General features: G+C 47.6%; 11 protein-coding genes and 1 long non-coding RNA gene across 24 annotated transcripts; 5 read left to right on the top strand and 7 right to left on the bottom strand.

Moving 5' to 3' along the window:
• The first annotated feature begins 536 nt into the window (after nucleotides 1-536).
• On the top strand, nucleotides 537-1,082 carry lncRNA:CR43801 (long non-coding RNA:CR43801). The gene has a single exon (NR_073731.1). It is a non-coding gene; the product is annotated as a long non-coding RNA:CR43801 (long non-coding RNA).
• Nucleotides 1,083-1,371: 289 nt separating this feature from the next.
• Nucleotides 1,372-4,343, bottom strand: Kr-h2 (Kruppel homolog 2). Of its 3 annotated transcripts, none has more exons than NM_078766.3 (5): nucleotides 4,146-4,343; nucleotides 2,657-2,919; nucleotides 2,350-2,599; nucleotides 2,160-2,293; nucleotides 1,372-2,096 (listed from the first exon to the last, which is right to left on the bottom strand). In NM_078766.3, exons 2-5 carry the CDS (start codon nucleotides 2,875-2,877, stop codon nucleotides 1,871-1,873), a joined length of 831 nt encoding a protein of 276 aa, NP_523490.1. In that variant the 5' UTR covers nucleotides 2,878-2,919; nucleotides 4,146-4,343; the 3' UTR covers nucleotides 1,372-1,870. The 3 variants fall into 3 exon arrangements, with proteins under 3 accessions (NP_523490.1, NP_001285663.1, NP_001162894.1); NM_001298734.1 differs by having other exon boundaries at nucleotides 4,146-4,264; NM_001169423.1 differs by lacking the exon at nucleotides 4,146-4,343 and having other exon boundaries at nucleotides 1,621-2,096; nucleotides 2,657-3,120.
• A 303-nt stretch (nucleotides 4,344-4,646) lies between these two features.
• Nucleotides 4,647-5,543, top strand: CG9154 (uncharacterized protein). Of its 2 annotated transcripts, none has more exons than NM_001298733.1 (3): nucleotides 4,647-4,884; nucleotides 4,941-5,100; nucleotides 5,155-5,543. In NM_001298733.1, the coding sequence occupies exons 1-3, from the start codon at nucleotides 4,744-4,746 to the stop codon at nucleotides 5,523-5,525; spliced, it is 672 nt and encodes a 223-aa protein (NP_001285662.1). In that variant the 5' UTR covers nucleotides 4,647-4,743; the 3' UTR covers nucleotides 5,526-5,543. The 2 variants fall into 2 exon arrangements, with proteins under 2 accessions (NP_001285662.1, NP_608993.2); NM_135149.3 differs by having other exon boundaries at nucleotides 4,687-4,884.
• On the bottom strand, nucleotides 5,495-6,254 carry Pfdn1 (Prefoldin 1). Of its 2 annotated transcripts, none has more exons than NM_135148.3 (3): nucleotides 6,083-6,254; nucleotides 5,844-5,986; nucleotides 5,495-5,774 (listed from the first exon to the last, which is right to left on the bottom strand). In NM_135148.3, the coding sequence occupies exons 1-3, from the start codon at nucleotides 6,110-6,112 to the stop codon at nucleotides 5,567-5,569; spliced, it is 381 nt and encodes a 126-aa protein (NP_608992.1). In that variant the 5' UTR covers nucleotides 6,113-6,254; the 3' UTR covers nucleotides 5,495-5,566. The 2 variants fall into 2 exon arrangements, with proteins under 2 accessions (NP_608992.1, NP_001285661.1); NM_001298732.1 differs by having other exon boundaries at nucleotides 6,083-6,234.
• A 484-nt stretch (nucleotides 6,255-6,738) lies between these two features.
• Nucleotides 6,739-7,665, top strand: CG9150 (uncharacterized protein). Its single transcript, NM_135147.3, has 2 exons — nucleotides 6,739-7,467; nucleotides 7,525-7,665. The coding sequence occupies exons 1-2, from the start codon at nucleotides 6,754-6,756 to the stop codon at nucleotides 7,564-7,566; spliced, it is 756 nt and encodes a 251-aa protein (NP_608991.2). The 5' UTR covers nucleotides 6,739-6,753; the 3' UTR covers nucleotides 7,567-7,665.
• A 32-nt stretch (nucleotides 7,666-7,697) lies between these two features.
• On the bottom strand, nucleotides 7,698-9,336 carry CG9147 (uncharacterized protein). 4 transcript variants are annotated; one of them, NM_001298731.1, is made up of 4 exons: nucleotides 9,279-9,336; nucleotides 9,021-9,109; nucleotides 8,098-8,964; nucleotides 7,698-8,044 (listed from the first exon to the last, which is right to left on the bottom strand). In NM_001298731.1, the coding sequence occupies exons 2-4, from the start codon at nucleotides 9,053-9,055 to the stop codon at nucleotides 7,771-7,773; spliced, it is 1,176 nt and encodes a 391-aa protein (NP_001285660.1). In that variant the 5' UTR covers nucleotides 9,056-9,109; nucleotides 9,279-9,336; the 3' UTR covers nucleotides 7,698-7,770. The 4 variants fall into 4 exon arrangements, with proteins under 4 accessions (NP_001285660.1, NP_001285659.1, NP_608990.1 ...); NM_001298730.1 differs by having other exon boundaries at nucleotides 9,021-9,063; NM_135146.4 differs by lacking the exon at nucleotides 9,279-9,336 and adding an exon at nucleotides 9,127-9,246 and having other exon boundaries at nucleotides 9,021-9,063.
• Nucleotides 9,337-9,379: 43 nt separating this feature from the next.
• Nucleotides 9,380-11,771, top strand: Fbw5 (F-box and WD repeat domain containing 5). Its single transcript, NM_135145.2, has 3 exons — nucleotides 9,380-10,029; nucleotides 10,083-11,507; nucleotides 11,562-11,771. Exons 1-3 carry the CDS (start codon nucleotides 9,568-9,570, stop codon nucleotides 11,643-11,645), a joined length of 1,971 nt encoding a protein of 656 aa, NP_608989.1. The 5' UTR covers nucleotides 9,380-9,567; the 3' UTR covers nucleotides 11,646-11,771.
• On the bottom strand, nucleotides 11,662-12,344 carry CG13994 (uncharacterized protein). 2 transcript variants are annotated; one of them, NM_135144.3, is made up of 2 exons: nucleotides 12,103-12,344; nucleotides 11,662-12,050 (listed from the first exon to the last, which is right to left on the bottom strand). In NM_135144.3, the coding sequence occupies exons 1-2, from the start codon at nucleotides 12,308-12,310 to the stop codon at nucleotides 11,767-11,769; spliced, it is 492 nt and encodes a 163-aa protein (NP_608988.1). In that variant the 5' UTR covers nucleotides 12,311-12,344; the 3' UTR covers nucleotides 11,662-11,766. The 2 variants fall into 2 exon arrangements, with proteins under 2 accessions (NP_608988.1, NP_001285658.1); NM_001298729.1 differs by having other exon boundaries at nucleotides 11,704-12,050.
• Nucleotides 12,345-12,575: 231 nt separating this feature from the next.
• ND-51 (NADH dehydrogenase (ubiquinone) 51 kDa subunit) lies at nucleotides 12,576-14,491 on the top strand. 2 transcript variants are annotated; one of them, NM_135143.3, is made up of 4 exons: nucleotides 12,576-12,691; nucleotides 12,898-13,254; nucleotides 13,312-14,146; nucleotides 14,210-14,491. In NM_135143.3, exons 1-4 carry the CDS (start codon nucleotides 12,646-12,648, stop codon nucleotides 14,394-14,396), a joined length of 1,425 nt encoding a protein of 474 aa, NP_608987.1. In that variant the 5' UTR covers nucleotides 12,576-12,645; the 3' UTR covers nucleotides 14,397-14,491. The 2 variants fall into 2 exon arrangements, with proteins under 2 accessions (NP_608987.1, NP_001285657.1); NM_001298728.1 differs by having other exon boundaries at nucleotides 12,613-12,691.
• CG34180 (uncharacterized protein) lies at nucleotides 14,395-14,823 on the bottom strand. Its single transcript, NM_001103626.3, has 2 exons — nucleotides 14,719-14,823; nucleotides 14,395-14,665 (listed from the first exon to the last, which is right to left on the bottom strand). The coding sequence occupies exons 1-2, from the start codon at nucleotides 14,787-14,789 to the stop codon at nucleotides 14,506-14,508; spliced, it is 231 nt and encodes a 76-aa protein (NP_001097096.1). The 5' UTR covers nucleotides 14,790-14,823; the 3' UTR covers nucleotides 14,395-14,505.
• Nucleotides 14,824-15,163: 340 nt separating this feature from the next.
• On the bottom strand, nucleotides 15,164-21,031 carry CG13995 (uncharacterized protein). Its single transcript, NM_135142.2, has 5 exons — nucleotides 20,620-21,031; nucleotides 17,827-18,449; nucleotides 17,086-17,762; nucleotides 16,652-16,905; nucleotides 15,164-16,576 (listed from the first exon to the last, which is right to left on the bottom strand). Exons 2-5 carry the CDS (start codon nucleotides 18,277-18,279, stop codon nucleotides 16,323-16,325), a joined length of 1,638 nt encoding a protein of 545 aa, NP_608986.1. The 5' UTR covers nucleotides 18,280-18,449; nucleotides 20,620-21,031; the 3' UTR covers nucleotides 15,164-16,322.
• Nucleotides 21,032-21,455: 424 nt separating this feature from the next.
• Nucleotides 21,456-24,533, bottom strand: CG9135 (uncharacterized protein). Of its 4 annotated transcripts, none has more exons than NM_001298726.1 (4): nucleotides 24,412-24,494; nucleotides 23,311-23,716; nucleotides 22,672-23,253; nucleotides 21,456-22,611 (listed from the first exon to the last, which is right to left on the bottom strand). In NM_001298726.1, exons 2-4 carry the CDS (start codon nucleotides 23,653-23,655, stop codon nucleotides 22,075-22,077), a joined length of 1,464 nt encoding a protein of 487 aa, NP_001285655.1. In that variant the 5' UTR covers nucleotides 23,656-23,716; nucleotides 24,412-24,494; the 3' UTR covers nucleotides 21,456-22,074. The 4 variants fall into 4 exon arrangements, with proteins under 4 accessions (NP_001285655.1, NP_001285656.1, NP_723150.1 ...); NM_001298727.1 differs by having other exon boundaries at nucleotides 21,851-22,611; nucleotides 24,412-24,533; NM_164679.2 differs by having other exon boundaries at nucleotides 21,851-22,611; nucleotides 24,266-24,494.
• Nucleotides 24,534-24,599: the final 66 nt, after the last annotated feature.

Below are 24,599 nucleotides of genomic sequence, written 5' to 3'. Positions count from 1 at the left end.
GGTGGAAATGCATAGGCACTCCGTTTTGTGCCCAAATTTTATGCGTGTCCCAGGCCAAAAATTTCCAGGGGGTTGCTATTCGAACCCATACGCAATGCAGCTTGACCCATTTAAGCCCATATTTGCTTGACTCCAAGTTACCAATAGAGTTATTATTTGATAACATTGCTTAGATTCGTAGTGCTTTGGATTAAGTAGGTACCTCACCACCACTTTGCATTTAATATTTTATCTATATAATCAATTATCTAAGCATCCCCAATATAACCCTAGAAGTATTTATCCTACAAATTATTAATAATTGTAATCTTTTTGATTTCGGTTTCTTCATAATTTCTTTGAAGTACTGGTGAAGAAAACTTGATCATACCCAAAAAAAATAAAACAATGTCTATAGTAAATTTTGGCTATCATTTCTTTTGCTCCTACGAACGACATAAAAAACATGTGAGTTTGTGGCAATGGTTCCGTAATTTTTCAGGTCCAATAATTCCCTATTTTCCATGCTTCAGCTTTTCCCCCAAAAGAACGGAAGCTACAAATCAATGCCCTTATTTTTGATTTAATAAAGAACCTAGGAAAGCTGAACAAATTAAGTGAAACATAATCCACGCCACAAAGTTCCTCCCGCTGTCTTCGGATAATCGGAACAAGAAAGCAAATCTTTGACAGAGGTAAAGTTCAAGAACCCCATGAAAGCATCAACACGCATATGAAGATGAACGCAGACACCACTCCATGCCATAAACTGGCTCACTGGCAGTGCTATTGGACGGACTCCCTGCTACACTGATACCCTGCTACCCTGCCTCCATGCCGCCGAGGAAAAGCCCCTGCCCCAAAGTTTTCCCGGCACTGAGAACGAAAGTGAGTCGTTTCACCTACACAACACAACAAAGCTCGGGTGCCTTCACCCTCATTTGGACGAACATTTTTTTTTTTTGGCGCTGCGCAAGAAGTTCATTGAACTTGGTGGAAATTCGGAAGAAGTCCAGAGCCAACGACAAGCTACCAACGCCCTAGCCTCACACCCAGAAATCATTTCATTAGTTTCGTTGTGGGTTGATGCTTCGGCGCTGTACAAAAGTGCTTAGATTGCTACTATTCGTGTCCGACTGGAACATGGCCAAATCGACTAGTGATCCTGATCTGGAGTATGTTGGGGAACGCTTCCATTCACCTGTTTGAGCCCGCTGACCAAAAGTGGAGAAATTAAGGTATTGCATACTTTAAGGATGATACGAAAATTATTACGATTGATATCATTTTTTAATTGGCTTGAGAAGAAACAAGTTAAGTGCAAACCACTTAATACAGTAGCAGAAGATTTAAAGCCAATCAACCAGAAAAAATTGTAGTCCAAATTCTAGTACCTTCTCAAAATGTTTTATTTAACTTTACTTTACTTTGTTTGGTTCTTCGAATCTTTACACACTCATACAAAATATATGTAAATAATTACTAACAGCGTTAGCTGTCCATGTTTTTCGTTTGATCAGTATTTTGAACATATAAGTTAAAGCAAAACAAATTGAAATAATTTGTTTTTGGGATATAAATATAGTAATACGCGCCGTTGATCCTCCATGGCGGAATTCGTGCGTTGCCACATTGTGTGTTGTTGAAAAAAGCATGATGATGTACTCAAAAAAAACTACAATAATATATAGATAAATTTAAACTTAAATGCCGAAACAATCTGGTGTAAAACAACTAGTTTCGCTTCGAAAAGGTGCAACGAATTTCGGCTAACAAATAAAACGGATGAACCCCAATCTCCTGTGTGAACATCTATGCAAGTGAACTGGTATTTAAATAGCCTTATTCATATGTCATTTGATTGTTGTTTTCCGTTAGCTGCTTGTCGTGTCTACTCTTGCGCTGCAGCCGGCTGTAGCTGCGGCGCCAAGCGGTTGACGAACCCAATGCCTCCACGGATGATCTTGGCAAAGGCGGGCGGTGAGCGGGCGGCCAGCGCCTCGAAGGTTATACGCAGCTCAGCGAAAGCGTTGCGCGGATAGGGATTTCGTCGCGAGCTGTAGCGCATCACCAGATAGTGGTAGTAAATAACGGGCGTCATCAATCCAGCGTGGTTCCTAAAATTGAAAGTATTCTGCATTGGAGTGCATTCCCCTCGAAAGATATGTGTTAAAACTCACATGAAGGCCAGCACAATGGCGTAAGGCATGATGAAGATCTCGCAGAATGCAGTTGCCTTCAGGATATTCGCCGCCTGAAACTCTACAATGGAGATGATGAAACGGGCACCCCACCACGAGTTCTGGCCAATCAGCTGTAAGTACATTTCTTATTAGACAAGTGCCAAATGTGAAATATTGCTTTCCTTACATCCAGCAGCTTAAGCGAGTAGCTTGAGGCGTGCAGAACTGAGTACAGCAGCACGGGAATCAGAACCAGCAGCGATGGGCGGATGTTGAAGAAGATCAGGGAGTACATCATGTAATGACACGAGTCCTCGGCAAACAGTCGAGCAAGGAACTCCCGACTGAACGCGAACGCGGGCAATCTCTGGTGCAAACGCAAGGCAGAGATGGCGGCATTAGCCAGCATAACCTTGCTGAATGCGCTCTGTTGTGAGCTGTGGAGAAGTAAGTGAAAATTAGAGTAGGTCAATGTGGAAAACGCGTGTACTCACGTAAAGATGGGCAGCACGTAGCTGACGGTGAAGAAGATGACCAGCAGACGTAGTGCCCATAGCGCGGAATCTATGCGATTTGTCTGAAAATGCTGCAGGAGCTTGGCCGGTACGTTCTGTGATTGAGATTGCTGCGGTTGCTCCTGCTGCTGTGAGGATCTCTCGGAGCTGTTGGTCTGAGCGCCCTCGGAGCGCGGTGGTTGGTCGGTGGGTGCGCTCATGATGAAGTAGCTTTCGTGCTCGCTTTCCGTTCAGTATTCAGTCTGCAAGGCAGTTATGAAAATCAGTATAAGGTTTCTACTTTCGGCCTTATCGGCGGGAATTTGGCTGCTATCTTAGGCATAGGCAGCGATAAGAGAACCTTGGCTAAGTAACTGCGGCGCTATCTGATGTGTGAGGGTTCCAACCTAATGAATAGCCCGCAAGATCTGCCCTCTATGACTCCAGGATTAGACTGCACTACGCTTCTCAGTGCCAAGCGCTTTACGTCTTAATTGAAAGTCAGGGCCAACTGTTAAACCAGTCAAATGGAAAGTGGCTGGCAAACGCACTTAAAACGAGAACGGGCTGGCCCAAAAGTCGTGTTAATGTTCGCTTTAGCCAAGATGACTTGCCCACCATTACGGACAGTGCTTTGCATGAGGCAACCAAAAAAAGAAAACAGCCAAGCCATCGCTAAAGTATCATGTACTCTTACGGTTTGGCAATTATATTTCTCGAGTATGCGGTTTATGATGCCTAGCGCACTAAACGCAAAGATTTCGTTACGAAGCTCGAAGAGAAAACTGCAAGACAGCGCACAATGTGCATGTTGTTACGAAATACACGTCAAAATATTGAAACACAAACAGGTGGCAACAGGTGAAACATGGGAGGGGGAGTGGGCTGGTCTGAGCGATTAAGTAAACCCAACCGAGGGGGTCCATCCTACGTGTACTTTCGATTTACATGTCGAGTAATGAGACTGGCAGTGGGGCAGCCGTATCGATTGGGATCTGTGGACGGAGGGTCCTTCAACGGAAGTGGGTCACCTAGTCAATTTAAGGTAGCACCTGTCAACCCGCGCGCACATTATTCATGCAATAGTCCGGAGTCGGAAGCCCAATTATATGATGTCACATAGTGGACAGTTTGGTTGGTAGGTACACGTCAGAGATTCAGAAGGTAAGTCTCGCAAATTGAGGCTGATTGACCCGACTGAACTCCACAATGAACGGCAACGAAATCAAAGTGCAGGGCTCTTCGCGCCGCGCTGTAGAAATTCGAAACGGTTGCGCTTGGGGATTGGATGCTTCCTCCCCCGCACGGAAGTCGCGGAGCGAGTCCAAATGCCGACCTGCATAATTCACCAGTGTAATTACTGGGCCAGCAGCACACTTTTATCCGATTTGGGAACGACGTCAAGCGAAGAAAGTTAGCCTTTAATCACATGGATTTCGTTTCCGGCAAGGCACTGATTTTTCCTAATTCACGTTGGCCATTCACTTACCTCTTACTTAGCAGCAGGTACGTTCCAGCCTGCGATATGATGTGACTTCGAATTAAACGCAAGTTTTTCTCGTAAATTAATACGTATCAGTTTGGTCGGGGCTCCCGTGCGAACTAGAGATGGACGGGCAAAGTTGATCTAGTTCGATAAAAACGAACTGACACAGGGCTGCCACCGATTTGTATCGCACTGCTTTCTCGATCTTACGAAATTTAAAGACCACGTACTTGAAAGTTGCTGTTTTAGTTGTCGATTAAACGCCTAAATATTCAGTACAGTTTGAAAATGTGTTGTCAAATAAAAGTTACGATACAGGTTTCTGGAGCTAGTTGTATTAATAAAATAACTTAAAATAAATTAAAATTGGTAATCGATTTGCATACGGTTAAAGTGCATATTATTTTGAAAGTATAATTTCAATATCGCAGTTGGCCTAAGTTTCTAATAATTTACAATTTGAAAACAGCGCCAAGGCCTGGAATCCCCCCAATAAGTTCTCATTTGTATCGCTAATTTCGCACCTCTAATCTTCAAACGCACATTTTGGTTTATTTTGATTTGAATGCTCTAAGATTCATTTAGTGGCAAATAATTAATTATGGACGACGACATCTCGCTGCCCGCCGACACTTTGGCCATTTTAAACGAATTTCTGTTGGAGAGATCAAAACGCGAAGCCGAGGAGGAGAATCAAATCGCCAACAAGACCGGCAAGGATGCCCAGTTCGAGGAGGATTGGGCAAGAGCACCTGCACATACCTTAGAAACTTATGGTGAAACTCTCTTCGCTTGCAGCAATTGAGTCAGTTCTGGTACAGCACGGAAACCAAGCACGCATTGCGTGATGTTGTGCGTAAGCTTCTGGCGGAGCGCACGGAGGATTCGGGTGACTTTAGTATAGCACTGCTCTCCTGCCCATCGCTCTACAAGGACATCAGGGAGATACATGACACAGGTAAGTGGACATGTGAAACGATTATGAATGAATTGTCATCATTCTATCTTGTAGTGCACATATTCGAGTTCGACAAGCGTTTCGAGGCCTATGGCACAGATTTTGTGCACTACGACTTGAACTGCGTAGGGAGCAACCCGGACTACCTCAAAGAGCACCACCAGCAATATGACCTCATCGTGGCCGACCCGCCCTTCCTGTCCCAGGAGTGCATCGCCAAAACGTGTGAAATAATCACTAGGCTGCAACGAAACCAGAAGGAGAGCAAGGTAATCCTGTGCTCCGGTGAGGTGGTGGAGCCCTGGCTAACCGCTCGCCTGCCCGTCCTCAAGTGCAGCTTCCGCCCGGAACACGAACGCAATCTGGGCAACAAGTTTGTCAGCTACGCCAACTTCAATTTAGACGAGTATATTGAAAATAAATAAGCAATTGCGTTGAGGGATAAATGCCAGTTTGGAGTTGTAGTCTATTTCGCAGTCTGATCGGCTTCCTTGCGCTGCTGCACCAACTCGCGCAGACCGTCTTCCTGGCTCTTAAGGGACTTCTGCAAGAACTCCTTCTTCTTCTCCAGCAGTTCTATCGCTTTGTCGCATTTCTCCTGCCTAGCCTTCAGGTCCTCGCGCATATTCTGTACATCGGTAAGCAGGAACATGCGACCCACGGACTGGTAAACTCTATAGGGAAACAGTTCAATTAGCCACCTGAACACCTGGAGATGATTAATTGTGATTCTAGTTATGTACCTTGTGTCGTCGGCCAAGCTGCTGGTGCCCTTTTCTGTCAGCTGGTACTTTTGTTTGCCTGTCTTGACCATGTCGCACTTCATGTCGATCATGTGGATCTTCTTGGTCGTCTCCAGCTTATTGATCTGCATCTCGGTGAAGGCCTGCGTGCAAAAGGAATCGTCTATGACTAAGTTCTTTGGAAGAGCACGCGCTCTCCGTCGGCAGTCGGCCTTTTTGGCAACTTGCCTTCCGCTCACCTTCTTCAATTCGATGTCCATTTGTGCCATTTTGTGTGATAGCTTTTCCTTCACAGATGATTGAATGCAAATTGCTTGGCTTTGCTGCGAATTCACTGAAAATTGCAACACCTGCGGTAAGCTTATGGTTTTTTTTTTCTACTTTATTAGTGATGGCAGTTATATCTGACTCCTGCTGGCCTGAAAATATCGATGAGTACGCCCTGCACTATCGATAACCAATTTGCCGGCAAGTGTAAATTCAAACCGATTTCAAGACTTTGAATAAATATGCAAATTGAATTTTTCTTTAAAATGTGGTCACTGGTCACTACCAAGTACAAATATTAATTTTTATGTTATCGCTTATAAAATTTTTATTCAAATTTAAAAAGTACACAATCTTAAAAAAATATATACATTTGAGCTATTTTATTTTATATTTAAAGTCTCGCAGTTCCTTAATACATTTTCTTTAGGTCAATTTAAGAATAAAAGGATAGCCTAACCTTAAGTGCGTATAATCCTGACCCAAATTGTTGAATCTTCTTTTAATATATATATCTACAACCTGACAACAACATTTGACCGTTGGAGATTAACCTCAATTGCGAACCAAGAAGCCATGAAACTGCTCCCGAGTTTCCGATGCGGGCTTCTTACTTGCATCAGCTCCTCATTCACAAGACGGCATGGAGCGGTGGCAGAACAAACTGGCTGTGGTAACAGGAGCCAGCGGAGGCATAGGCGCCGCTTGTGCTCGGGCCATGATCGGCGCTGGACTACGGGTGGTGGGCCTGGCACGTCGGGAGGCCAAGTTGAAAGAGCTCAGGGAGAGTCTGCCCCGGGAGCTGCAGGCGAACTTCATACCGCGGCGCTGCGACGTCTCCAAGGAAGATCAGGTGCAGAGCTCTTTTGACTGGATCGAACGGGAGCTGGAGGGCGCCGACGTGCTGCTGAACAATGCTGGCATTACTCGCGAGACGGAACTGGTCACCCCGAGCAATACGCAGAAGCTTAAGGAGGTCATAGACACCAACGTAATGGGCGTGATTTGGTGTACCCGCGAGGCGTTCAATAACATGAAACGGCGAGGTGGCGAAGGTCACGTTCTCATCATCAACAGCATAGCCGGACATCAGGTGCTCAACTTCATCGACGTTTTGCCATCGTTCAATATATATCCGGCCACCAAGTTTGCCATCACCGCCATCACAGAGACATATCGGCAGGAATTTCAGCTGCACTCGAACAAAATCCGGGTTACTGGCATCTGTCCTGGTGCGGTGAACACGAACATCTTCCCGGAAGAGATCCATTTTTACGTCAAAGACATGGCCAGACTCGAACCAGCGAACATTGCGGACGCAGTGATGTATGCTCTGCGAACTCCGCCTCATGTTCAGGTGAGCATAATCACTATTATGTATTAACTTATGACCAATTTAACTAACCACCTTCAGGTACATGAAATCACTATCAAACCCATGGGCGAAATGTTTTAAACTTCTTCCGGTTATAATAGCCATGCAGAGCAAAATATAAATTTCAAGGATTATAGTATGAAAAACACACTGTACTTAATAAAAACTCTGCGCAATATGCATGCCCCATATTAATCATAAACAAGTAGAGTAGAGCTTGAGTTATGAATTTTCTTGAACTGAATTGAATTTTGTTTGTTTACGATTTTTCCAACGATTATCGGACTAGTTTAGCGCCTCCAGCCGCTCTCTTAGTGCTTCCTCGTTTAGCCGGTGCATGCATAGGAACTGGCCGTTGAAGAACAGAACGGGAATGTCGTGCCTGAAGAGGCGGAGGAACCTAACGTTTTCCTTTCGGTCGATGTAAACCTTCTCCAGACGGTATTGACCTGCAAAGCCCTGTTCCAACTGCTCTACAAGGTCGTCGCACAGTGGACAGGGCTCCCTGGTATACAAAGTGAGCAACGGAAGGCCCTCCACCTGATCAATGCTTGGCACCCTGCAAGATGATTTGTGTTAGTAGAAGCAGGCATAACCGAGATCAAAACTCACAGCTTCTCAAGTACCATGGCCATGGAACGGCCATCCGTCGTGCCCATAAAAGCGCAACCCAGTCCGCCTGCAGGAAGGGAATGGACTAGATGCGTTAGCAGGTGGCTGGCTGTGATTTGTTTGAAGTCATGCGTGCACAGGCGGTTGGCATGTAGATCGCCAAGTATGCTTTCAGGTATACCCTTTTGTGTGCCTGTGACCATGTTCCAGGTGTAGATATCACTGGGCGTCACGGGTTCCCTACCATCCAGACGGAACATAGCCTGCTCGTGATCCTGCTCTACAGCGAACTCTCGTAGCAGGGCGAGCGGTTGCAGGTTCAGACGCTGTGCTGTCTGCATAGTAGTCCAGGCCAAAGCAGCGGCACCTAGCGTGGGCGTCAACTCTGGCTCGGTGGCCAGTTCAGTTCCAGCTCGCTTGCGAGTTTGGGGCTGCTGCACGGTCATAAGCTCGTTGGACAGAACGCCGTGCTCCGGCTGAACAACCTGACAGCGAGTGTCGCCCGTAATGATGCACTGGTCTTCGCCGCGCTCCAGGCAGTCCAGCGTCATCTGCAGACCGCTGATGGAGCAGACGTCGTCCTGCAGGGCGAGGGTCTCACACTTGAGGCCCAACTCTTGGGCCACGCTGGAAAGCCGCTCCCTGCACTCTGGAGCGGGCGTCTTGAGGGAGGAGCAAACAATAAGTTTGTTGTACTCCTCGCGCGGCACGCTGGTGCGTTTGACTAGTTCATCCACCACCAGGCCCGCCAGTCGCTGCTCCTCCGCCCGAAAGGGAGCACTCGGTGTCCTAACGGCAGCCGCAATAACCACCGCCTTGCTGTACGAGCCCAGATGTCGACCCAGTGGGCGAAGTAGCTGCTGGAAGCTGAAGGAATCAGAAGCGTGGTGGCCATGATCATCTTAGTATATGAGTAAACTCACCATCGGGGGCTAAGTGAGCGCAGACATGCCGGCATTTTTAGTTCTGTGGGTAGAATATTTTAAGAACCTTACATATTTCATTGTCGCGTCTACATAACATGCATACTCAGCACTGCTTAAAAACAAGGGTATATTGACGATACATATATTTAAAATTTTTTATTTCGATATCTTGGTAACAGTACTCAATCTGATTATATTGTTAACTTAATTTTTGAACTACTGCAACTGCCAAAGATAAATTTTGAGCCAACTTACTACTGGGAATCTTCGAATCGAGTTTTCAATTTGATTGCAAGACCACTTGCTTTTCGATAACATTTGCCTGATATCGATAACCAAGCGAGTGAGAGTGGTCGAGTTCTTGCAACAGCTGTTCCGTTGGCCTCCGCAAACAATAACAATAAGGGGGAAAGTTATCTTTAATCGCGAAGCCGCGGAAACAAGGCAAGCTAAACCAGTTATTACCCAAGGGCACACTGACGGCGAAACATCAGTTTGGCCGTAACTTGCTCGAAAAAGACGAAGATCTAGCTTCTCTATCCCCATGGAAGTGACCTTCAAGAAGGCCCGACTGGGAAAGGAGAGACTGGTGGAACAATCGGAGGAGGAGGAACGCGATGAGGGCTCCTCTGGCCAAGATTTGTTTGGGTGGTGGGCCCTGCCGGAGCCAGCGCTCTTGATGATCTTTGAGCGCCTGAGTGTGCCCGATCTGCTGAGGGCGAGTCGCTGCTGTGTGCGGTGGCACAGCATCGCCAAGGACGACTTATTGTGGCGCCACAAGTTCCAGGAGCACTTCAAAGCCTCTCCGAGCATTCCGCTCAAGCCGGGGTCCGAAAGCTGGCGAGCGGAGTACAAGCGCCTGTCCATGCACATACCCTTTGTCCAGGCACAGCGACTGGAGCCCACTGTGGAGAACAACCACGGCCACACGCACCAAGTGCTGCATGTAAGCTTTGCCCACAACGGGGAAATGTTTGCCACCTGCTCCAAGGACGGATATGTGATAGTGAGTGCACCCTGGTGCCTTAACGGAACGATACTAATAACTTCTCTTTGCAGATCTGGAACGCCCAGCATCCGTGTTCGGAGAAGTATGCGCACAACATGAAGCAGTTCAGCTGGAAGTACTCCCAATACTCGCAGTTCAATCAAAGCGACACCTTGCTTCTCGTCTCCGGTGTTCACTTTGGTTCGCCCCAATCCACTTCCGGGGAGATTGCTGTATTCTATTTGGGAGCAACAGAGTCACACCTACGCTGCCGGGTGGTAAATCGTCCGTATGACATCTTTGGCACCTGGTTCAGTGACCAATATCTGATCTCAGGCGACCTGCACTGGCTGGCGCACTTGGTGAGCACCTCGGTTCTGTGGCTGAACAAGGCCAACCAAGAAATTGACTCGGAGCATGTGCCGATCATGAGCCAGCTATATAAGTTTTACAACCGAAATGCTAGTTCGGTTCGAGCTATAATGGTGGCCAGGTGTCCATGGCTGGACGAGAGTAACGATCCCCTGGCCACTACTGCCGACCAAGAAAGTCACAGCTCAGTGCTCTCGCCACCCACTGGAGATCAGGGATCTACCTCGCAGGCCAGTGGCAATCCAGTGTCCCACGCTGCCAGCATACTACGCACAAGAAGCTCAACACCCGAAGAAAACTACTTGCCGGACATCAGTGAGCGCCGTTCTAGAGCGAGACTCGGCGATGCCACCATTCACTACTTAGATGAATACAGGACAGCAGTGGCCACCACTAATGAATCGAACGATGACGACGACGAGGAGTACGACTCTATGGACGTACAAGAGGAATACGACGAAATGGAGAACAGTATACCCAAATATCTAATTTTTTCAACGGGCTCCACCACCTTCACGCCTCACCAAATTGGATTCAAGCGCATACGCAACGTGTTCTTTCCCAAAAAGCTTGATCCTGGGCCAAGTCTTAAAGAAAGAATAGCTGCAAAGCGCGCTGCCGAACAGCAACAGCAGCAGACCCCGCGGACTGATCCAGACTGGTGGGATTATGAGTCAGTCAAGGATAGATTCGACAAGGTGGACAAGGTAATTGACTTGCACGGACATATTATTGGCATGGCACTGAGCCCGGACCACCGCTACTTGTACGTCAACACACGTCCCTGGCCAAAGAACTACGTGATCACCAACCCTCTGGAGCCGCCACCAATTGCTCAAGAGATTGACATCCACGTAATTGACCTAATGACTCTCAAGCGGGTGGGCAACATGCTGCGCGCCCACAAGGCCTACACTCCCAGCGCGGAGTGCTTCTTTATCTTCCTTGATGTTTGCGAGGAGTACGTGGCCAGTGGAGCGGAAGATCAACATGCCTACCTGTGGGATAGGTACTACGGCATCAGCCTAGCAAAGTTTAAGCACTCGGATGTGGTTAACAGTGTGGCCTTCAATCCTCGCGACTCGGAGATGCTGGTCACCACCAGCGACGACTACACAATTAAGGTATGATGTAAGACTTCTCCAATCTTGCAGTTTTAAGCATCCATGTTTCCTTAGGTCTGGCGATCACGAGCAAAGGCAAAGGAGTTCAATATCCCCATTAACGTCAGCGAATCCTTTGAGTTGAAGCCGAAAAACTAATGACTGCATACGATTTCAAATCCCCAAGTGGTTCTTACTGCCTAAAAACACCGTCTTTGTAGATCTGAGTGCTTGCTAGTTGGTTCCATGTTGTTAACGTTTATAATTATATATATACATTCTACGAGCTGCCCGTCTGCTCAAAGTCAACACCTGGGGTAGGTGGTTTTGGATCGGTCTTCGATTCAACAGGCTCGGCTGGCGGTTGACTGATGTGCGCGGCCTGCGTTGATGTCGAAGGTCCTTCCGGATGCGACGCCTCCGTGCATGGTTTGTCCCCGTGATTGTGATTGTGTTTTGCGTTTCTCTGACGCTTTTCCGGATGTCCAAAGCAGTGCTCACAGTCTTCGTCATCCTCAGAGGAGCTCTCGCCGAACGCGAGAGGTTTTTTGTAAATGCAGCAGCCTGAAATGGGAGGAAATCAGTCTGGTCCTTCGATGAAACAATCAATGCTTACATTTGGACTTCTTGCGATTCAAATGCTCGTTGTCGATGATCCCAGCGTGAAAGGCCACCCGGCGTTCATTCCGCGGATGTTCGAGGCGCAACAGAAGAGTGGGTGTGGTCCGGCCCGATTCCAATTGAGCACGGGCATCGGTTTCGTCAATTATTTCAGTTGTCGAGCCATTGGATGTCTCATTGTTCGTGCTCTGCTTATGGGCCATTTTTCTAACTAAACAAATAGTAGAGTATACAGTGTGGACGTATTTACTGTTGCTTTGATTTTGGCTTTGAACTTGAGCCCCGTTTACACCAGGGCTGCTTAGTTGTGAAAGAAACATCACATTGGCTCAAAACATTTTAAAATGGTTTTAATGGTTTCCGTTGTGTTTAATAAGTAAGACATTTTTAATTCATTGTTTAAAATGAAACAATTTATTAATTACAGCTGATTACGTGCTCGAAAGCCCCTGATTAATCTGCACTATTAATTATTCGGACCATCTGGCAGCGCTGCGTACAAACGTCACATTTCAGCTGTCAGTCAGTTGTCCCGAAAATGGCTGCAATTGTGCGATTTAATTTGTTAACAAAGCCGCAGATTGGTAAATAAACGCCACCTAACCATAAACCAGTTTTCTAACAGTGTCATTAGCTTGTTTCGTAAGGATCATGCCATTGCCATAAGCTCCCCATGCCTTAAAAACAAACAATTTCCATGCCATCAAATTATGTAATTTTTGCGCAAAGCAAAACAAAAGTGTCCAGTGTTCTGCGCAATTTATTGATCTACTCTGAATGTGTCTTGCAGTTGCGACTTTGCCGGCCAGCCTGCATGTGCAGCGCTTCCAGAGCACCCAGGCCCCACCTCCGGGCACTCCTCCGCCACAGACGAAGACCAAATTCGGTCCGCTGGCGGACGAAGATCGCATCTTCACCAACCTCTATGGACGACATGACTGGAGGCTGAAGGGAGCTTTGAAGCGCGGCGACTGGTACAAAACCAAGGAGATTGTGCTGAAGGGGGCAGACTGGATCGTTAACGAGATCAAGACGTCCGGCCTGCGCGGACGTGGAGGAGCTGGCTTCCCCAGCGGTATGAAGTGGTCCTTCATGAACAAGCCCGGAGATGGACGCCCCAAGTACTTGGTGGTGAATGCCGATGAGGGTGAGGAATTGTCCGTGCGTTCCAAGACCAATATTTGATTTTGGTATTCCTTTGCAGGAGAGCCTGGCACCTGCAAGGATCGCGAGATCATGCGCCACGATCCACACAAGCTGGTGGAGGGCTGTCTGATTGCCGGACGCGCCATGGGCGCCCAGGCTGCCTACATCTACATTCGTGGCGAGTTCTACAACGAGGCTTCCAACATGCAACTGGCCATTGCCGAGGCCTACCAGGCTGGTCTGATTGGAAAGAATGCGTGCGGAACAGGCTACGACTTCGACGTCTTCATGCACCGCGGCGCTGGAGCTTACATTTGCGGCGAGGAGACCGCTCTGATCGAATCGCTGGAAGGAAAGCAGGGAAAGCCACGCTTGAAGCCGCCATTCCCAGCTGATGTGGGTGTGTTCGGTTGCCCAACCACAGTTACCAATGTGGAGACCGTGGCCGTTGCACCAACCATTTGCCGTCGTGGCGGTGTATGGTTCGCCAGCTTCGGTCGCACCCGTAACTCGGGCACCAAGCTCTTCAACATTTCGGGACATGTCAACAGGCCCTGCACTGTGGAGGAGGAAATGTCCATCCCACTCAAGGAGTTGATTGAGCGCCACTGCGGAGGCGTCACTGGTGGATGGGATAATCTGCTAGGCGTCATTCCCGGCGGCTCTTCCACCCCCATCATACCCAAAAATGTCTGCGACGATGTTATCATGGACTTCGATGGCCTAATTGCCGCTCAGACTTCGCTGGGTACTGCGGCTATCATCGTAATGGACAAGTCGACGGATGTGATAAAGGCTATTGCCAGGCTAATTTCATTCTATAAGCATGAGAGCTGTGGCCAGTGCACGCCATGCCGAGAGGGAATCGGTTGGATGAACAAAATCATGACTCGGTAAGTCTGCAATTTACATGTAATTAAAACAAATTTAACTGTCTATCTCCATTCTCGGTGTAGATTTGTTAAGGGTGACGCCCAGCCCGCTGAGATCGATATGCTGTGGGAGATTTCCAAACAAATTGAGGGACACACTATTTGTGCGCTTGGTGATGGTGCCGCCTGGCCAGTCCAGGGCCTCATTCGTCACTTCCGGCCCGAGATCGAGAAACGTATGCAACTGCATGCAAAGCGCGTCAGCAATTAAGATACAAAGTTATAGCTAATTTTATTGATTTCATTAACCAGAGCGCGACTTGATGCCTATAAAGTGTATAGTTCTCTAAACGTTTCAATAAGCCTAATTTTTGTGTGACTCAATTCAATTTCAAGCTCTTAATGTGTTTAATCACGGCCTGTATGTCCTCTGAATCCGGTTTCGCATAGTCTGGTGGAAAGCTGCATATGCTTAAGGGACCGCCAATCTGTTGACCCACTCCAGGCTGCTCCTCGCATCGAGCGGGGATGAACTGATATCTGAAAATAAGTGCCTATTATAGTGATTGCTTAATGATGTATGATGGACATACTCCTTGGCATCGGAATGCGCCGGAATGAACAAAACCGCCGCCAAGCAAAACAGCAGAGATTTGTAAAGCATTGCGAGGAATTCCTGTACTTTGTGCTTATATGAACGGTGATCGACTGATTTGCTGCTGTAAAGTTCTATGCTTAGAACATGGGAACCATTCGGTTCCCACATTTTGCCGTGTCAGCATTATGCAACACCATGATTTCAAGTCATTTAAATATCCACTTATGAATTATTAATGCAACACTGATCGACCAAGTCATTGAAGCCAGATGGCAAGTCTGATATAATAATTATAGTAACCGATAAGTTGGGATGCTGATTATTAAATCGGTAAGTATTAAGCCGACTTAGTCCAGCATTCACATATATTTCCACATCTGCAGAGTATTAAATAGGCCACCCGACAATCGAAAAAGTTAGTAAAACAATGAATGGAAGTACTAGATAGCATATTTATAGTATTTTCATAGATTCTCTGTTTTCGATGACGATTTGTAAAGTACAAAACGATGGTTATTTAAAGTTAGCTTAAGGTTTATAGCCACTAATTCCAAGGCGGTAATAGCAGCTGCTGCTTCAGATGGCTCTAAACAAGATGCTCCAAGGATTGAACGAAAAACCAGGTGGAGTAAGGAGAGAGTCGCTCGCAGCGGAGCATGTACAAAAGTTTGGCAAATTAGGAAACGGTCGCCACTGAATGGAGTGAAATGAAACCCGATCCAGAGTCCGATCCTTTGGGTGGCTCTGGCATCTGAAACGCGAATATATCCAGCAGCTTGAATTGCCCTATACACCGTGTTCAGTTTACTGAACGATATTAAAAATGGTTAGAAAAAGTGTATAAAGAATTAAGTCGAAGAATATGTATACAATACTAAATGTTATCCTTTTGTTTTTTTGCTCACATTTACATTCATTTTTTGTTTTTAGTTTTCACTTGTTAGTTGTTATTTGTATGTAGTCGCGTATGTATATAATTATTAATGTTTCGTTAGGTATGCTTTCGAGTTTACGTTTAAATCGTTTAAAAGTTTTAGATCGAGTTTTAGTTTAGTTTGATTCGTTTTCCGTTTGTTTAACTTGGCTTAAAGCGTTCACTTATTGCTTATCTATGAGAAGGAACATAGTACAATATTTCAGCTTAAAAGACTAAACAACAATTCGAACAAGTCACTAGAAGGGTTTCGTTATTTTTGTATTTTTTTTCCTTTTTTTTTTCTTGCTTTCGTTACCAGTGCTATCCTCGTTATAGGCAAGAGTTGCGGCAGGACTCCGGTGTCCTTATTGCATAGCTTCAGGCGCACAACATCGTGTAAATAAGCGTCGACTAACACTGCTATGCAAGGTAGTATGTACTCTATATATGTGTATATGTAGCATGTATCTTTCGTATTATGCAATTGTTGCGTAGAGCTTTTGAAAAACATCTAGATAGTTTCGTTCGGTTGGGTCAAAGTTCGGGTTCGGAGTTCGATACTAGAGGGTACTAAGAGGGCATCGACGGGTCAGGGGGGGGGTGGGGTCGTAGGTAAAAAATATACTATATATGCGTGTATATAAATGTGTATATATGTATATCAAGTTTAGCTTAGTATCACACTAGTAGAGATAATGCGAAGAGGCCTGAGCTCTATACTGTTTCGGTGTTAGCTTGATCAGCTTGGGGTTGAATGCCCCCAGTGCCGCCTCGTTGGTGGACGAGGGAGGCGGCGGGGCGGTGTGCGTCCGGAAGCGCGACCTCAGGAAGTTCTGCATGGAGCGCAGGCGGATGATGGGCGCGCAGGGAGATTGTCGAAGCGAATTGTGGTTGAGCGCCCAGTAGATCACCGGACTGATGGCCGAGTAGAAGTAGCCTGCAACGCGATCAACTAGTCAGTTCCAATTCGGACTCGGATTCGGATTGGGAATGATTGCCAATTCAGACTTACCTAGCAGAAGGCTGAAGTAAACAGAGGTCTGGCTGCACTGCTGATTGTTGCCGAAGTTCTTGTAGAAGATGCAGAAGACGTGCGGTGCCCAGCAGGCAATGAAGATCACGGCCGAGGCGATGAGCATGTTAGCCAGGTGCCTTCGCGACCGCAGCGTGGAGGTTTGGGGCAGTGGGATGCCGGGTGTCGCTGGTCCCCTGCCTGCTCGGTTGATGCGCTGGCGCTGCGAGTGGGCGCGAATCTCCCTCATGGCCCTAAGTGGGTTTGCAAGTTAGTTAACTTATACCAAATGACGTACTGCCATTCGATGAAATATATTCTGACCAAAGTCAACGGGGCGTATGATTAACATAAACTAATAGCTTTTGACTACATCAAGCATACATCCTGTTTACAACGATTTTGCTGATAACTTCACAATATTTATGACTTACCTGGGTGATATGGGATTGCTAGAGCGGTAGGAGCCCGGTTCGAGGGCCGATCCGGCAGAGCCTGGCTGGCGCGGCTGCAGTGTGTGAAGCTGTATGTCGCCCGGACTGACGGCCATGGGACCGCCACCGGTGCCCGTGCCGTTCCCGTTCGAGGTGTCGTCCGCCGTGGTGCCCCCACCACAGGCCGCTTGCTGGGCGTTGGGGCAGCCCGTCACAATGACCATGTGGGTCTGGCGTCGCAGGATGGGAATGGGCAGCGGCAGCTCTCCATGGGCAGCTCGAGCCGTTAGCGACAGGGCGCAGAGCTTGCGTCGGACGCCGTAGTGGTTGAGTAGCACACCAATGCCAGGCAACACGAACACGGCGATGGTGTGGAAGATGATGAAGGACATGAACATGGCGTTGGCGCCCAGGTCGGAGGTGCAGCTGATGCTGACCGGGTTTGGCGTGGTGTTCGCCGCCCCACCGCCCTTGACCACCATCGACTTGGCGATGATTTTGTAGGCAAACAGAAAGGGAGTGCTGATGGCGGCAGAGGCGAGCCAGGATAGCAGCGCCAGGGAGACGTGCAAGTAGCGCCGCTGGCGAAGCTGCGCCAATCGCGGATGCTTTACTGTGGCGTAGCGGTCAAGGGAGAGCATGAAAAACGAAATAGTGCTGGCCGAAACGGGCATGACCTGAATAGCGTGGGGTTAACTTAGTTACTTGGCTAACTTAAGCTTGTTTGATTGACCCACTCACCTGTACGTAGTGTATGACCTTGCACAGCACAAGGGGCAGCGATCGCGTCCTCCGGTTCATCGCGAGATTGAGGAGCGTGACCGGAGCGGAGATGCCGGTGACCAGGAGATCGGCAATGCAGACGGCCAGCAGCAGCGGGTTACGCAAACGCACCGAAGAGGCGGAGCAGAGGGTCAGAACGAGCGTGGAGTTGCCCACGACGCCGCCGAAAACCACCAGGCCATAGCTAACAGCGAGCAGGAGCAGCGTCAGCGGGGAAATGGAGTGCTCTGAGTCCACGTCATACGGATTGCCTAGACTAAAGTTGCCATAGTCGTAGTCCGCGGGCAGCTGGTTGGGCTCCTGGAGGGCGAGATGCAGCTCCGCGGAGTCCAGGCCGAGGTCATCGGTGGGCTCTGGATGTTGGCGCCGATACGAGTTCTCCCACCACTGCTGCAGATTGTCCCTGTTCATGCTTTCGATCCCGCGCCAGTATCCCTTGCCGACACCGATGCTCCTGCCAGTTGTTGTGCCTGCACCTGTTCCTGTGCCTGTGCGAGTTGCCGTGTCCTGGTCCGTACTCTGTTTGGGTGATCTTCGATGACGAGGCGCTTGCCTGGTCGCCTCATTTCATACTAAAGGAGCTGCCGTGCGACGGGCGACAAAGGAAGGTAGCAAAGTAACAAAATGCCATCATCATCAGTCTTTTTGTCTGCCAACAAGGACACTACTACCACACAAACACCCACATAACCACCAAGCACAACCACATCCCCGCCCCGTTGACACTGACACTTATGCAATGCTGGCACGAGTACGAATGCGAACAAGGCGCACTTAGAGATTACTGATGCTCTTCCTTCCGGGCGCCACCCACCGCTGCCCACTTCCACCCATCGGCTGCGAAATGAATGGCCACGCAACCTTGCACTTTGTGCACTCGACAAACCGCCACAAGGTCCGCCCTATGCCCTCCAATTCCTGCCAGAATCAGAGACGCTGTTTCTGTGCTCGCCAGGGACGAATGGTTCGAATGTTTTTCGGGGATTTCCCCAATCAACGGAGATTTGGAATGTGGCACTTTGGGGCAACCGAAATCAATTCAATACGGAGCAGCAATTAGTCGCAGATTAAAAGTGTGTGCGGTGTTCATGATAGAGTGCATGGGGTAAGGGTCCTTTGTGGGCTATTCCCATGCGGTGATTCATATCTCTTGCATGGCATGGCAGTAAATTTTGCTTCATTAAAATCGGATGACTGTAGAATTGGGCAGAGCGTTAACGAGATGTTGAAGCCATTTCCGGTTTCATATTAAATTTTTAACTGCCTTGATTTAAGTATCAGTTCGGTAGTATAAACTAGTGGAAATGGAACCCCTTTTCTAGCGACCTCCACTGTCATTCGGTTCAGATGATGGCTGCCACTGACATCGCTGCTCCGCTGACGTTAAGCCCCATCGAGGAAGCATGTCTGGGAAAGTTTTCGCTTAATTGCGCGAGAAAGCCGAACAAACAAGTCCTTGCTCGTCCTTGTTGATATTTAAAGGACAGCACCTGCAGTTGAAGCCCCAAAAACACACTCTTCACCTTTAATGACAACAGACATATTTTGCTATAAACGATACACCGAGAGAAAAGCATCAATCTGCATACACTTGATATATGTATGTTTAAAGAGCATGGTCTTAACTTAACTCGTTTTTTGAACCCTCTTCACATCTGACTCGATGGATTTATGGATTCCTTGAGCATTTCTGTGTTGATCTTTGTTTATATTGAAGTCACGCCCCCACAAAAATAATTCGGTGGTGGAGCAAATCGGGCGGAATAATTTTGCAAGTCACAAATTAGCATATTCGACTGCTGACGCCTTTTTGGATAGACAGGCGGTGATTCTGAAGGCTCTCGACTTGGGGCTACTCTCTTTCTCTACTTTTGCTGGCAAGCGGATTGCGGCGATCCCAGAACTAAACGAATTGTGTATGTATTAATTTGCGTCACTCAAACGTCAGCAACAAGCTCAAAAGGTGACAAAAGCCAGGATGAAAGAGGGTAGGAGCTGGATTATGGGGCACAAGGATGTGCCCGCCAGGAGAGCCAATGAGGTAGGTGAGCGAGAGAAAGCGATGATGACGAGATTTGCCATTGTTGTTGCTGCCGATATGAAAAGTGTCCGCCACAGGTGACTTAATGTGCCACAAGCAGATACGATATACACACAGCCGTGGTTTGGGGGGCGGTAGTCCTGTCTTGGCCGAGGCGCAGGATACACAGCCACATCCACATCCCTGCGCCCTGCCTGCCTTTCTTTTCCTTTGGCTTTAACGTCAGCCAGCCCGTAGCTTTTTGTCTGTCTTTATTGATTTCAGCAGCTTTTATATTCGTATTAGGCGGACGGACGGATGGGTATGGTCGGGGATGCCGGGGGTCCTTGTCCAGGCTTCTTGTTCGTTGGCCTATTCGTGACCGCCACAATGGCCAGCAAACAAGTCTTTGTATCTGCGCGATGAGAAATAATTATACAAGGAATTTATAGTCCTTTTTTTTTAAATGAAATTCCCTCCTTAATTTTAGGCTCCATTTGGTGAATGGATTTCGGGCAGGACACTTTCTAATTAGTTTCGCAGGCGATGGTCGCTGGCAACGCAATCACACACCCACATCCGAAAAAAGGACACCATAACTAGTGGAACAACAGCGAAAAATAATGTTGCACACACGCACACACATACGCTCGCAAACAAACCTATACATGCACACATATATACATGTGCATAAACAAGGATTCCCCCACTGCGTATACGTAATGTCCTACCGTGTTATCCTTAACGAAGTGTGTTGAGGCATTTGTTGCTGATCCTGCTGCTGCTCGATGTTGTTCTGCGGCGCTTTCTTTGTATGGAAGGCACTGTAATTTACAGTTAGATCGTTGCTGTGCCGCCTTTTCAATATATTTAATTTAGCAAATATGTATTTCGTGTGCAGAATGAATCGCCGTACACTTGTAAAAAACGCTTTAAAAACTCCTCGAACTATTTTGTTGATATTGTCAAATGTGCGCGTGTGTGTGTGTGTCTGTGTGCGAGTGTGCGGTCGGTGTTTGTATGTATGAGTGTCGGGTGGGGTGGGGGCGAAAAAAAGGTAAAATGAAACTCAAGGCGCGACGTGCAGGGATTGTTCCTCAGCGGCGCACATTACTCGACAGGACCACGGCGGAAGACTGTGTCAGGGAAAAATCCGCCGGAGCTCCGGCCGCAAAGTCGCACTCCGAAGTCAAGAGTCCTCGCGCGCGAGAGAGCAGAGAGACTCGGCGAGAGAGTGAGAGAGAGAGCTTTGCGCCGGAGCTTTCCGCACTCTGACTTTCGCTTTCAATCGGCAGGACATCAGGACTGAGGACTCAAGGCTGGGACTGGGACTGGGCCTGGGAACTCAGTCGGCACAGGTCAGAAATCGGGGTATACCGCCAAACATCCCTTGGCGGACTGACCTACAGCTACCCCAGTGCGGCTAATCCTTGATTCCAATTTGTTCTTAGATTCGCCGCTCTACAGTCAAACCTCCATAAAGTTTCCTGCTCGATAGGAAATATGTGTGCCAGCTATAAGTAGCTTTAATGTTTACCATTCAGTGAAAAGCCAGTGATAAACGAGTGCAGTCTAAATACTAACATTCTCTTTATTTAAATATTCCTTTGTATAAGATTAAAATGCATGATGTACTATTAATAGTTGCAACTGGTATTGGATTTTTCCATGGTATACTTTTTATATGTAACCTATGCGCTTAGTTCGTTAATTTACGTGTTTTGTAGTTTTGTGGTTGCTTTTGCTCACTCTGTTCGAAATGAATGCAGAATACTGTAACTTGTTACGTTTAAATTACAAATTAAAAATTAAAAATGGGTAATCATGCTTTTTATGCATCTTTTTAAGCCTAAAGGTGGGCGGCAATAAATTATAAAAGGGGAACAGGATCAGGATGGAATAGTATCAGTTACAAGAATAAATTAGAGTTTGGAAACATAATCAACTTTTTTTTTCCGTTTTCTGAGATTATCGTATAGTATGTAGATAGCGAGTTTAGCGTAATAATAATCTTTTAACTTATAGCATACATTTTGCTGGATTTTTGTGTTTAGTTTCACTTTCGATAAGTAGCAGCAGAGTTTCGATGATCAGTTCTGAGAATTTCCTACATGGAGCAGTATTGTTGTTGGCAGCGGTAAACGTGTTTGCAGCAGCACTTGGAAAGCCGCACACCATCTAATCACCTAATCATCGATAGTGTACTCGGGCATCTTCTCGTACTTTTGCTTGGTGGCCTCATGGGTGGTGTCCACAAGCAACACCGTGTGCGAGTAACCCATAGTCACTTGAGGTATTTTAATGTTGTCCAACTTTGGCACCTCCTTGGGCACCGTCGACGACTTCTGGAACTCCCCAATGCCCAGCTCGCCAAACGTGGGCGATGCGCCCCAAGCGATCAGTGTGTCGTCGGCCGAAATCATAATCGATGTATTGGCACAGCCAATGTCGGTAATGTTCCAGCCGGAAAGATCCTGCACTGGCTTGGGGTACATATTTGCCTCGCCCGTCTTCTTATTCTGTCCGAACAAAAACAGCAGGCCCAGCTCGTTGACGATCAGACTGAAAGTGGAGCCGCAAAAGACGCTGCGCCCACCCCGACCCTGAGTATCGAAAAACTTCATTAAACGCGGCACCATTTCGTCCTTGGGCTCTGCGTGTCCGAGACGCCCGAAACCGCCAAAGCCCCAGCTATAAACGCGCTTCTTGGAGTCGATGGCGACCTGAAGAGAAAAATGTAGTTTAGACTTGAAATAAGTGGGGAATGGAGATTATCCACATACCGTGTGATTATTGCCGCAAGCAAAGTCAACTATCTGCACGCCATCGACTGGCGTTACATGACCCTCCTTGCTCTTCTCTATGTACAAAACGACCTTTTTGGGCGACGTCTCGAAATGGAATGACAATTTGTTGGCGTTGACAAAGTACTTGGCGTCAGTATTGTGTCCCAACTGACCGTACTCCGGCAGCCCAAATGTGTGCAGGCTACCTTTAATGTCCAGAATAACAGAGAACTCAGCTCCGCAACCGATGCGAATGATCGGCGGACCTCGGTAGTTAATTGGCGTGGGCGAATAAATGTTAGCATGCGTATTTCCCACACCGCACTGGCCGGACTTGTTTTCGCCGCAGGCGTATACGGTTCCCGTGTCAGTGAGAAACAGAGTGTGGTGCCGGCCGACAGCAGCTTGCACTATGTTCAGCTGTTCGAGGGCCGGAATAATGGTGGGCTTCTCCGCCAACTTGATGTCTTGGCTGAGGCCCAGCTGGCCGCTGGGATTACGCCCGAAACCGAGCGCCTTGCGGTCCATGTTGATAAGAATGGTGTGTGCGGCACTGGGTCCGCTGGCCACATATCGGTACTGCGAAAGAAAAGAACTCAGAAATCAAGTGGACCACGACTGTGCGGAATAGCTTACCTTCTCTTCTGTGAACCGATGGAAGCTGTACAGATTCGGCCGCACCTTCGTGACGTTCTTGCGGTCCCGCTTGCCAGTCAGGTCCCAGGTCACCATGCCGGCGATCAGCATCTGACCTGGAGTCTTCTCTAGCGTGGCCAGCAAGTCCTCGGGAAGCTTGCTAGGCGGGTCGAGGTCGTCGTGGGGAATGAGAACCTCCATCTGGTTGGCGGCCGCTGCCTGCTGCTGCACGCCATCGTCGTCGGACTCGTCGCTGAACTCGTCCTCGTAGTCCGACTCCTTCTTTTTGGGTCGCCGCTTGTTGGGTCCGGCTCCATTGCCACCTGCCTTTCGCTTGGCCGACATTTTCTCGCTAGTACTGGGTTGTATTGTGGACTGGACTGGTCTGGATCTCTCTGCTCGGCGGCTGGAAGGGAGCAATGTAGAAGATAAGTTCAAGCCCTGAAAACCGGAACCAAACTTCACACGCAGCAGAGCGTAGCGCGCACTGTGTTTATGTTTTAATCTTCATGAACTGCTGAATACGTGAAATCGAAGTAGGAAGGGTCGTAATATTAAATTTAAAAACACGTTACGTTTTTACGTTATGTATTTCTATATTTGGAAATAGTGTTTCAAAATATCAACTAAACATAATTTTCAAAACGGTAATTCCGGTTTTCATGAGCTCAGCTTCGCATAAACGGTCCAAAACCAAGCCGCTCTCGGCCGCTTGGTGGTGTGTGTTTGCTGTGCTCGCGTCTGTGTGACCCTGTGTTTGTGTGGTGGTTTTTGCACAGAAACAAAATGAAAGCCGCAGCAAGCGACGCCAACAGATATAGTGAATATTCCTAGCCTTTGATAAATGAGTTCTTGATACCCGAAAAACTACGCATTGTGTTCATAGTTTTGGCTTTCAAACTAAAAAAGTCCATGCCGAAGTTACAGAAAAGACAATGCCCGGCGCAAAATTCACCTTTAAAATGGTAGCGTCACTTTACAAACACAGAGACATTTCACGGCTTCAACGAATCAAATAAGTTTGCTGACTTCTTGCAGTCTTTTAACCATTTCGGGTTGTGTTCTTTTACTCAAATATATTTATCTAGCGGGTGAACTTACAGTTCTGTGTGCGGCTTAATTACTTTTCACAGCTAAATTACAAACAACAACGCTAGGTTACAGAGCTGGAACATGTATCGATGGCTGCTCGCGATTATCGATGTTTCCACAAAGCAACCAACGTCGATGTTTTTGTTTTCTTAGCAGTTATCGATTATTTTCGCCGTTCACACTGGGTTTTGTGTCTA

The sequence above is a fragment of the Drosophila melanogaster genome, chromosome 2L (genome assembly GCF_000001215.4).
Source record: "Drosophila melanogaster chromosome 2L".
Classification (NCBI taxonomy): Eukaryota; Metazoa; Arthropoda; class Insecta; order Diptera; family Drosophilidae; genus Drosophila; species Drosophila melanogaster.
Note: the sequence above shows the minus strand (reverse complement) of the source record. Positions and strands in the feature narration are given on the sequence as shown.

What these genes read in the sequence shown, in the direction of transcription:
- Kr-h2 (NM_078766.3), bottom strand. Translation starts at nt 2,877, where the DNA reads ATGAGCGCACCCACCGACCAACCACCGCGCTCCGAGGGCGCTCAGACC. An exon ending in TACGTGCTGCCCATCTTTAC is followed by an intron (nt 2,600 to 2,656) that starts GTGAGTACACGC and finishes ACTTCTCCACAG; the next exon opens with CTCACAACAGAGCGCATTCA. An exon ending in ACTCGCTTAAGCTGCTGGAT is followed by an intron (nt 2,294 to 2,349) that starts GTAAGGAAAGCA and finishes ATGTACTTACAG; the next exon opens with CTGATTGGCCAGAACTCGTG.
- CG9154 (NM_001298733.1), top strand. Translation starts at nt 4,744, where the DNA reads ATGGACGACGACATCTCGCTGCCCGCCGACACTTTGGCCATTTTAAAC. An exon ending in CCCAGTTCGAGGAGGATTGG is followed by an intron (nt 4,885 to 4,940) that starts GCAAGAGCACCT and finishes CTTCGCTTGCAG; the next exon opens with CAATTGAGTCAGTTCTGGTA. An exon ending in CAGGGAGATACATGACACAG is followed by an intron (nt 5,101 to 5,154) that starts GTAAGTGGACAT and finishes TCTATCTTGTAG; the next exon opens with TGCACATATTCGAGTTCGAC.
- Pfdn1 (NM_135148.3), bottom strand. Translation starts at nt 6,112, where the DNA reads ATGGCACAAATGGACATCGAATTGAAGAAG. An exon ending in TGGACATCGAATTGAAGAAG is followed by an intron (nt 5,987 to 6,082) that starts GTGAGCGGAAGG and finishes TTTTGCACGCAG; the next exon opens with GCCTTCACCGAGATGCAGAT. An exon ending in AGCTTGGCCGACGACACAAG is followed by an intron (nt 5,775 to 5,843) that starts GTACATAACTAG and finishes GTTTCCCTATAG; the next exon opens with AGTTTACCAGTCCGTGGGTC.
- CG9150 (NM_135147.3), top strand. Translation starts at nt 6,754, where the DNA reads ATGGAGCGGTGGCAGAACAAACTGGCTGTGGTAACAGGAGCCAGCGGA. An exon ending in GAACTCCGCCTCATGTTCAG is followed by an intron (nt 7,468 to 7,524) that starts GTGAGCATAATC and finishes AACCACCTTCAG; the next exon opens with GTACATGAAATCACTATCAA.
- CG9147 (NM_001298731.1), bottom strand. Translation starts at nt 9,055, where the DNA reads ATGCCGGCATGTCTGCGCTCACTTAGCCCCCGATG. An exon ending in CGCTCACTTAGCCCCCGATG is followed by an intron (nt 8,965 to 9,020) that starts GTGAGTTTACTC and finishes TGATTCCTTCAG; the next exon opens with CTTCCAGCAGCTACTTCGCC. An exon ending in GCCATGGTACTTGAGAAGCT is followed by an intron (nt 8,045 to 8,097) that starts GTGAGTTTTGAT and finishes ATCATCTTGCAG; the next exon opens with GGTGCCAAGCATTGATCAGG.
- Fbw5 (NM_135145.2), top strand. Translation starts at nt 9,568, where the DNA reads ATGGAAGTGACCTTCAAGAAGGCCCGACTGGGAAAGGAGAGACTGGTG. An exon ending in CCAAGGACGGATATGTGATA is followed by an intron (nt 10,030 to 10,082) that starts GTGAGTGCACCC and finishes TTCTCTTTGCAG; the next exon opens with ATCTGGAACGCCCAGCATCC. An exon ending in GCGACGACTACACAATTAAG is followed by an intron (nt 11,508 to 11,561) that starts GTATGATGTAAG and finishes ATGTTTCCTTAG; the next exon opens with GTCTGGCGATCACGAGCAAA.
- CG13994 (NM_135144.3), bottom strand. Translation starts at nt 12,310, where the DNA reads ATGGCCCATAAGCAGAGCACGAACAATGAGACATCCAATGGCTCGACA. An exon ending in GAATCGCAAGAAGTCCAAAT is followed by an intron (nt 12,051 to 12,102) that starts GTAAGCATTGAT and finishes CTCCCATTTCAG; the next exon opens with GCTGCTGCATTTACAAAAAA.
- ND-51 (NM_135143.3), top strand. Translation starts at nt 12,646, where the DNA reads ATGGCTGCAATTGTGCGATTTAATTTGTTAACAAAGCCGCAGATTG. An exon ending in GTTAACAAAGCCGCAGATTG is followed by an intron (nt 12,692 to 12,897) that starts GTAAATAAACGC and finishes TGTGTCTTGCAG; the next exon opens with TTGCGACTTTGCCGGCCAGC. An exon ending in ATGAACAAAATCATGACTCG is followed by an intron (nt 14,147 to 14,209) that starts GTAAGTCTGCAA and finishes TTCTCGGTGTAG; the next exon opens with ATTTGTTAAGGGTGACGCCC.
- CG34180 (NM_001103626.3), bottom strand. Translation starts at nt 14,789, where the DNA reads ATGCTTTACAAATCTCTGCTGTTTTGCTTGGCGGCGGTTTTGTTCATT. An exon ending in GCGCATTCCGATGCCAAGGA is followed by an intron (nt 14,666 to 14,718) that starts GTATGTCCATCA and finishes ACTTATTTTCAG; the next exon opens with ATATCAGTTCATCCCCGCTC.
- CG13995 (NM_135142.2), bottom strand. Translation starts at nt 18,279, where the DNA reads ATGAACAGGGACAATCTGCAGCAGTGGTGGGAGAACTCGTATCGGCGC. An exon ending in AGGTCATACACTACGTACAG is followed by an intron (nt 17,763 to 17,826) that starts GTGAGTGGGTCA and finishes CACGCTATTCAG; the next exon opens with GTCATGCCCGTTTCGGCCAG. An exon ending in AGCAATCCCATATCACCCAG is followed by an intron (nt 16,906 to 17,085) that starts GTAAGTCATAAA and finishes AAACCCACTTAG; the next exon opens with GGCCATGAGGGAGATTCGCG.
- CG9135 (NM_001298727.1), bottom strand. Translation starts at nt 23,655, where the DNA reads ATGTCGGCCAAGCGAAAGGCAGGTGGCAATGGAGCCGGACCCAACAAG. An exon ending in ATCGGTTCACAGAAGAGAAG is followed by an intron (nt 23,254 to 23,310) that starts GTAAGCTATTCC and finishes TTTCTTTCGCAG; the next exon opens with TACCGATATGTGGCCAGCGG. An exon ending in CTTGCGGCAATAATCACACG is followed by an intron (nt 22,612 to 22,671) that starts GTATGTGGATAA and finishes TTTTCTCTTCAG; the next exon opens with GTCGCCATCGACTCCAAGAA.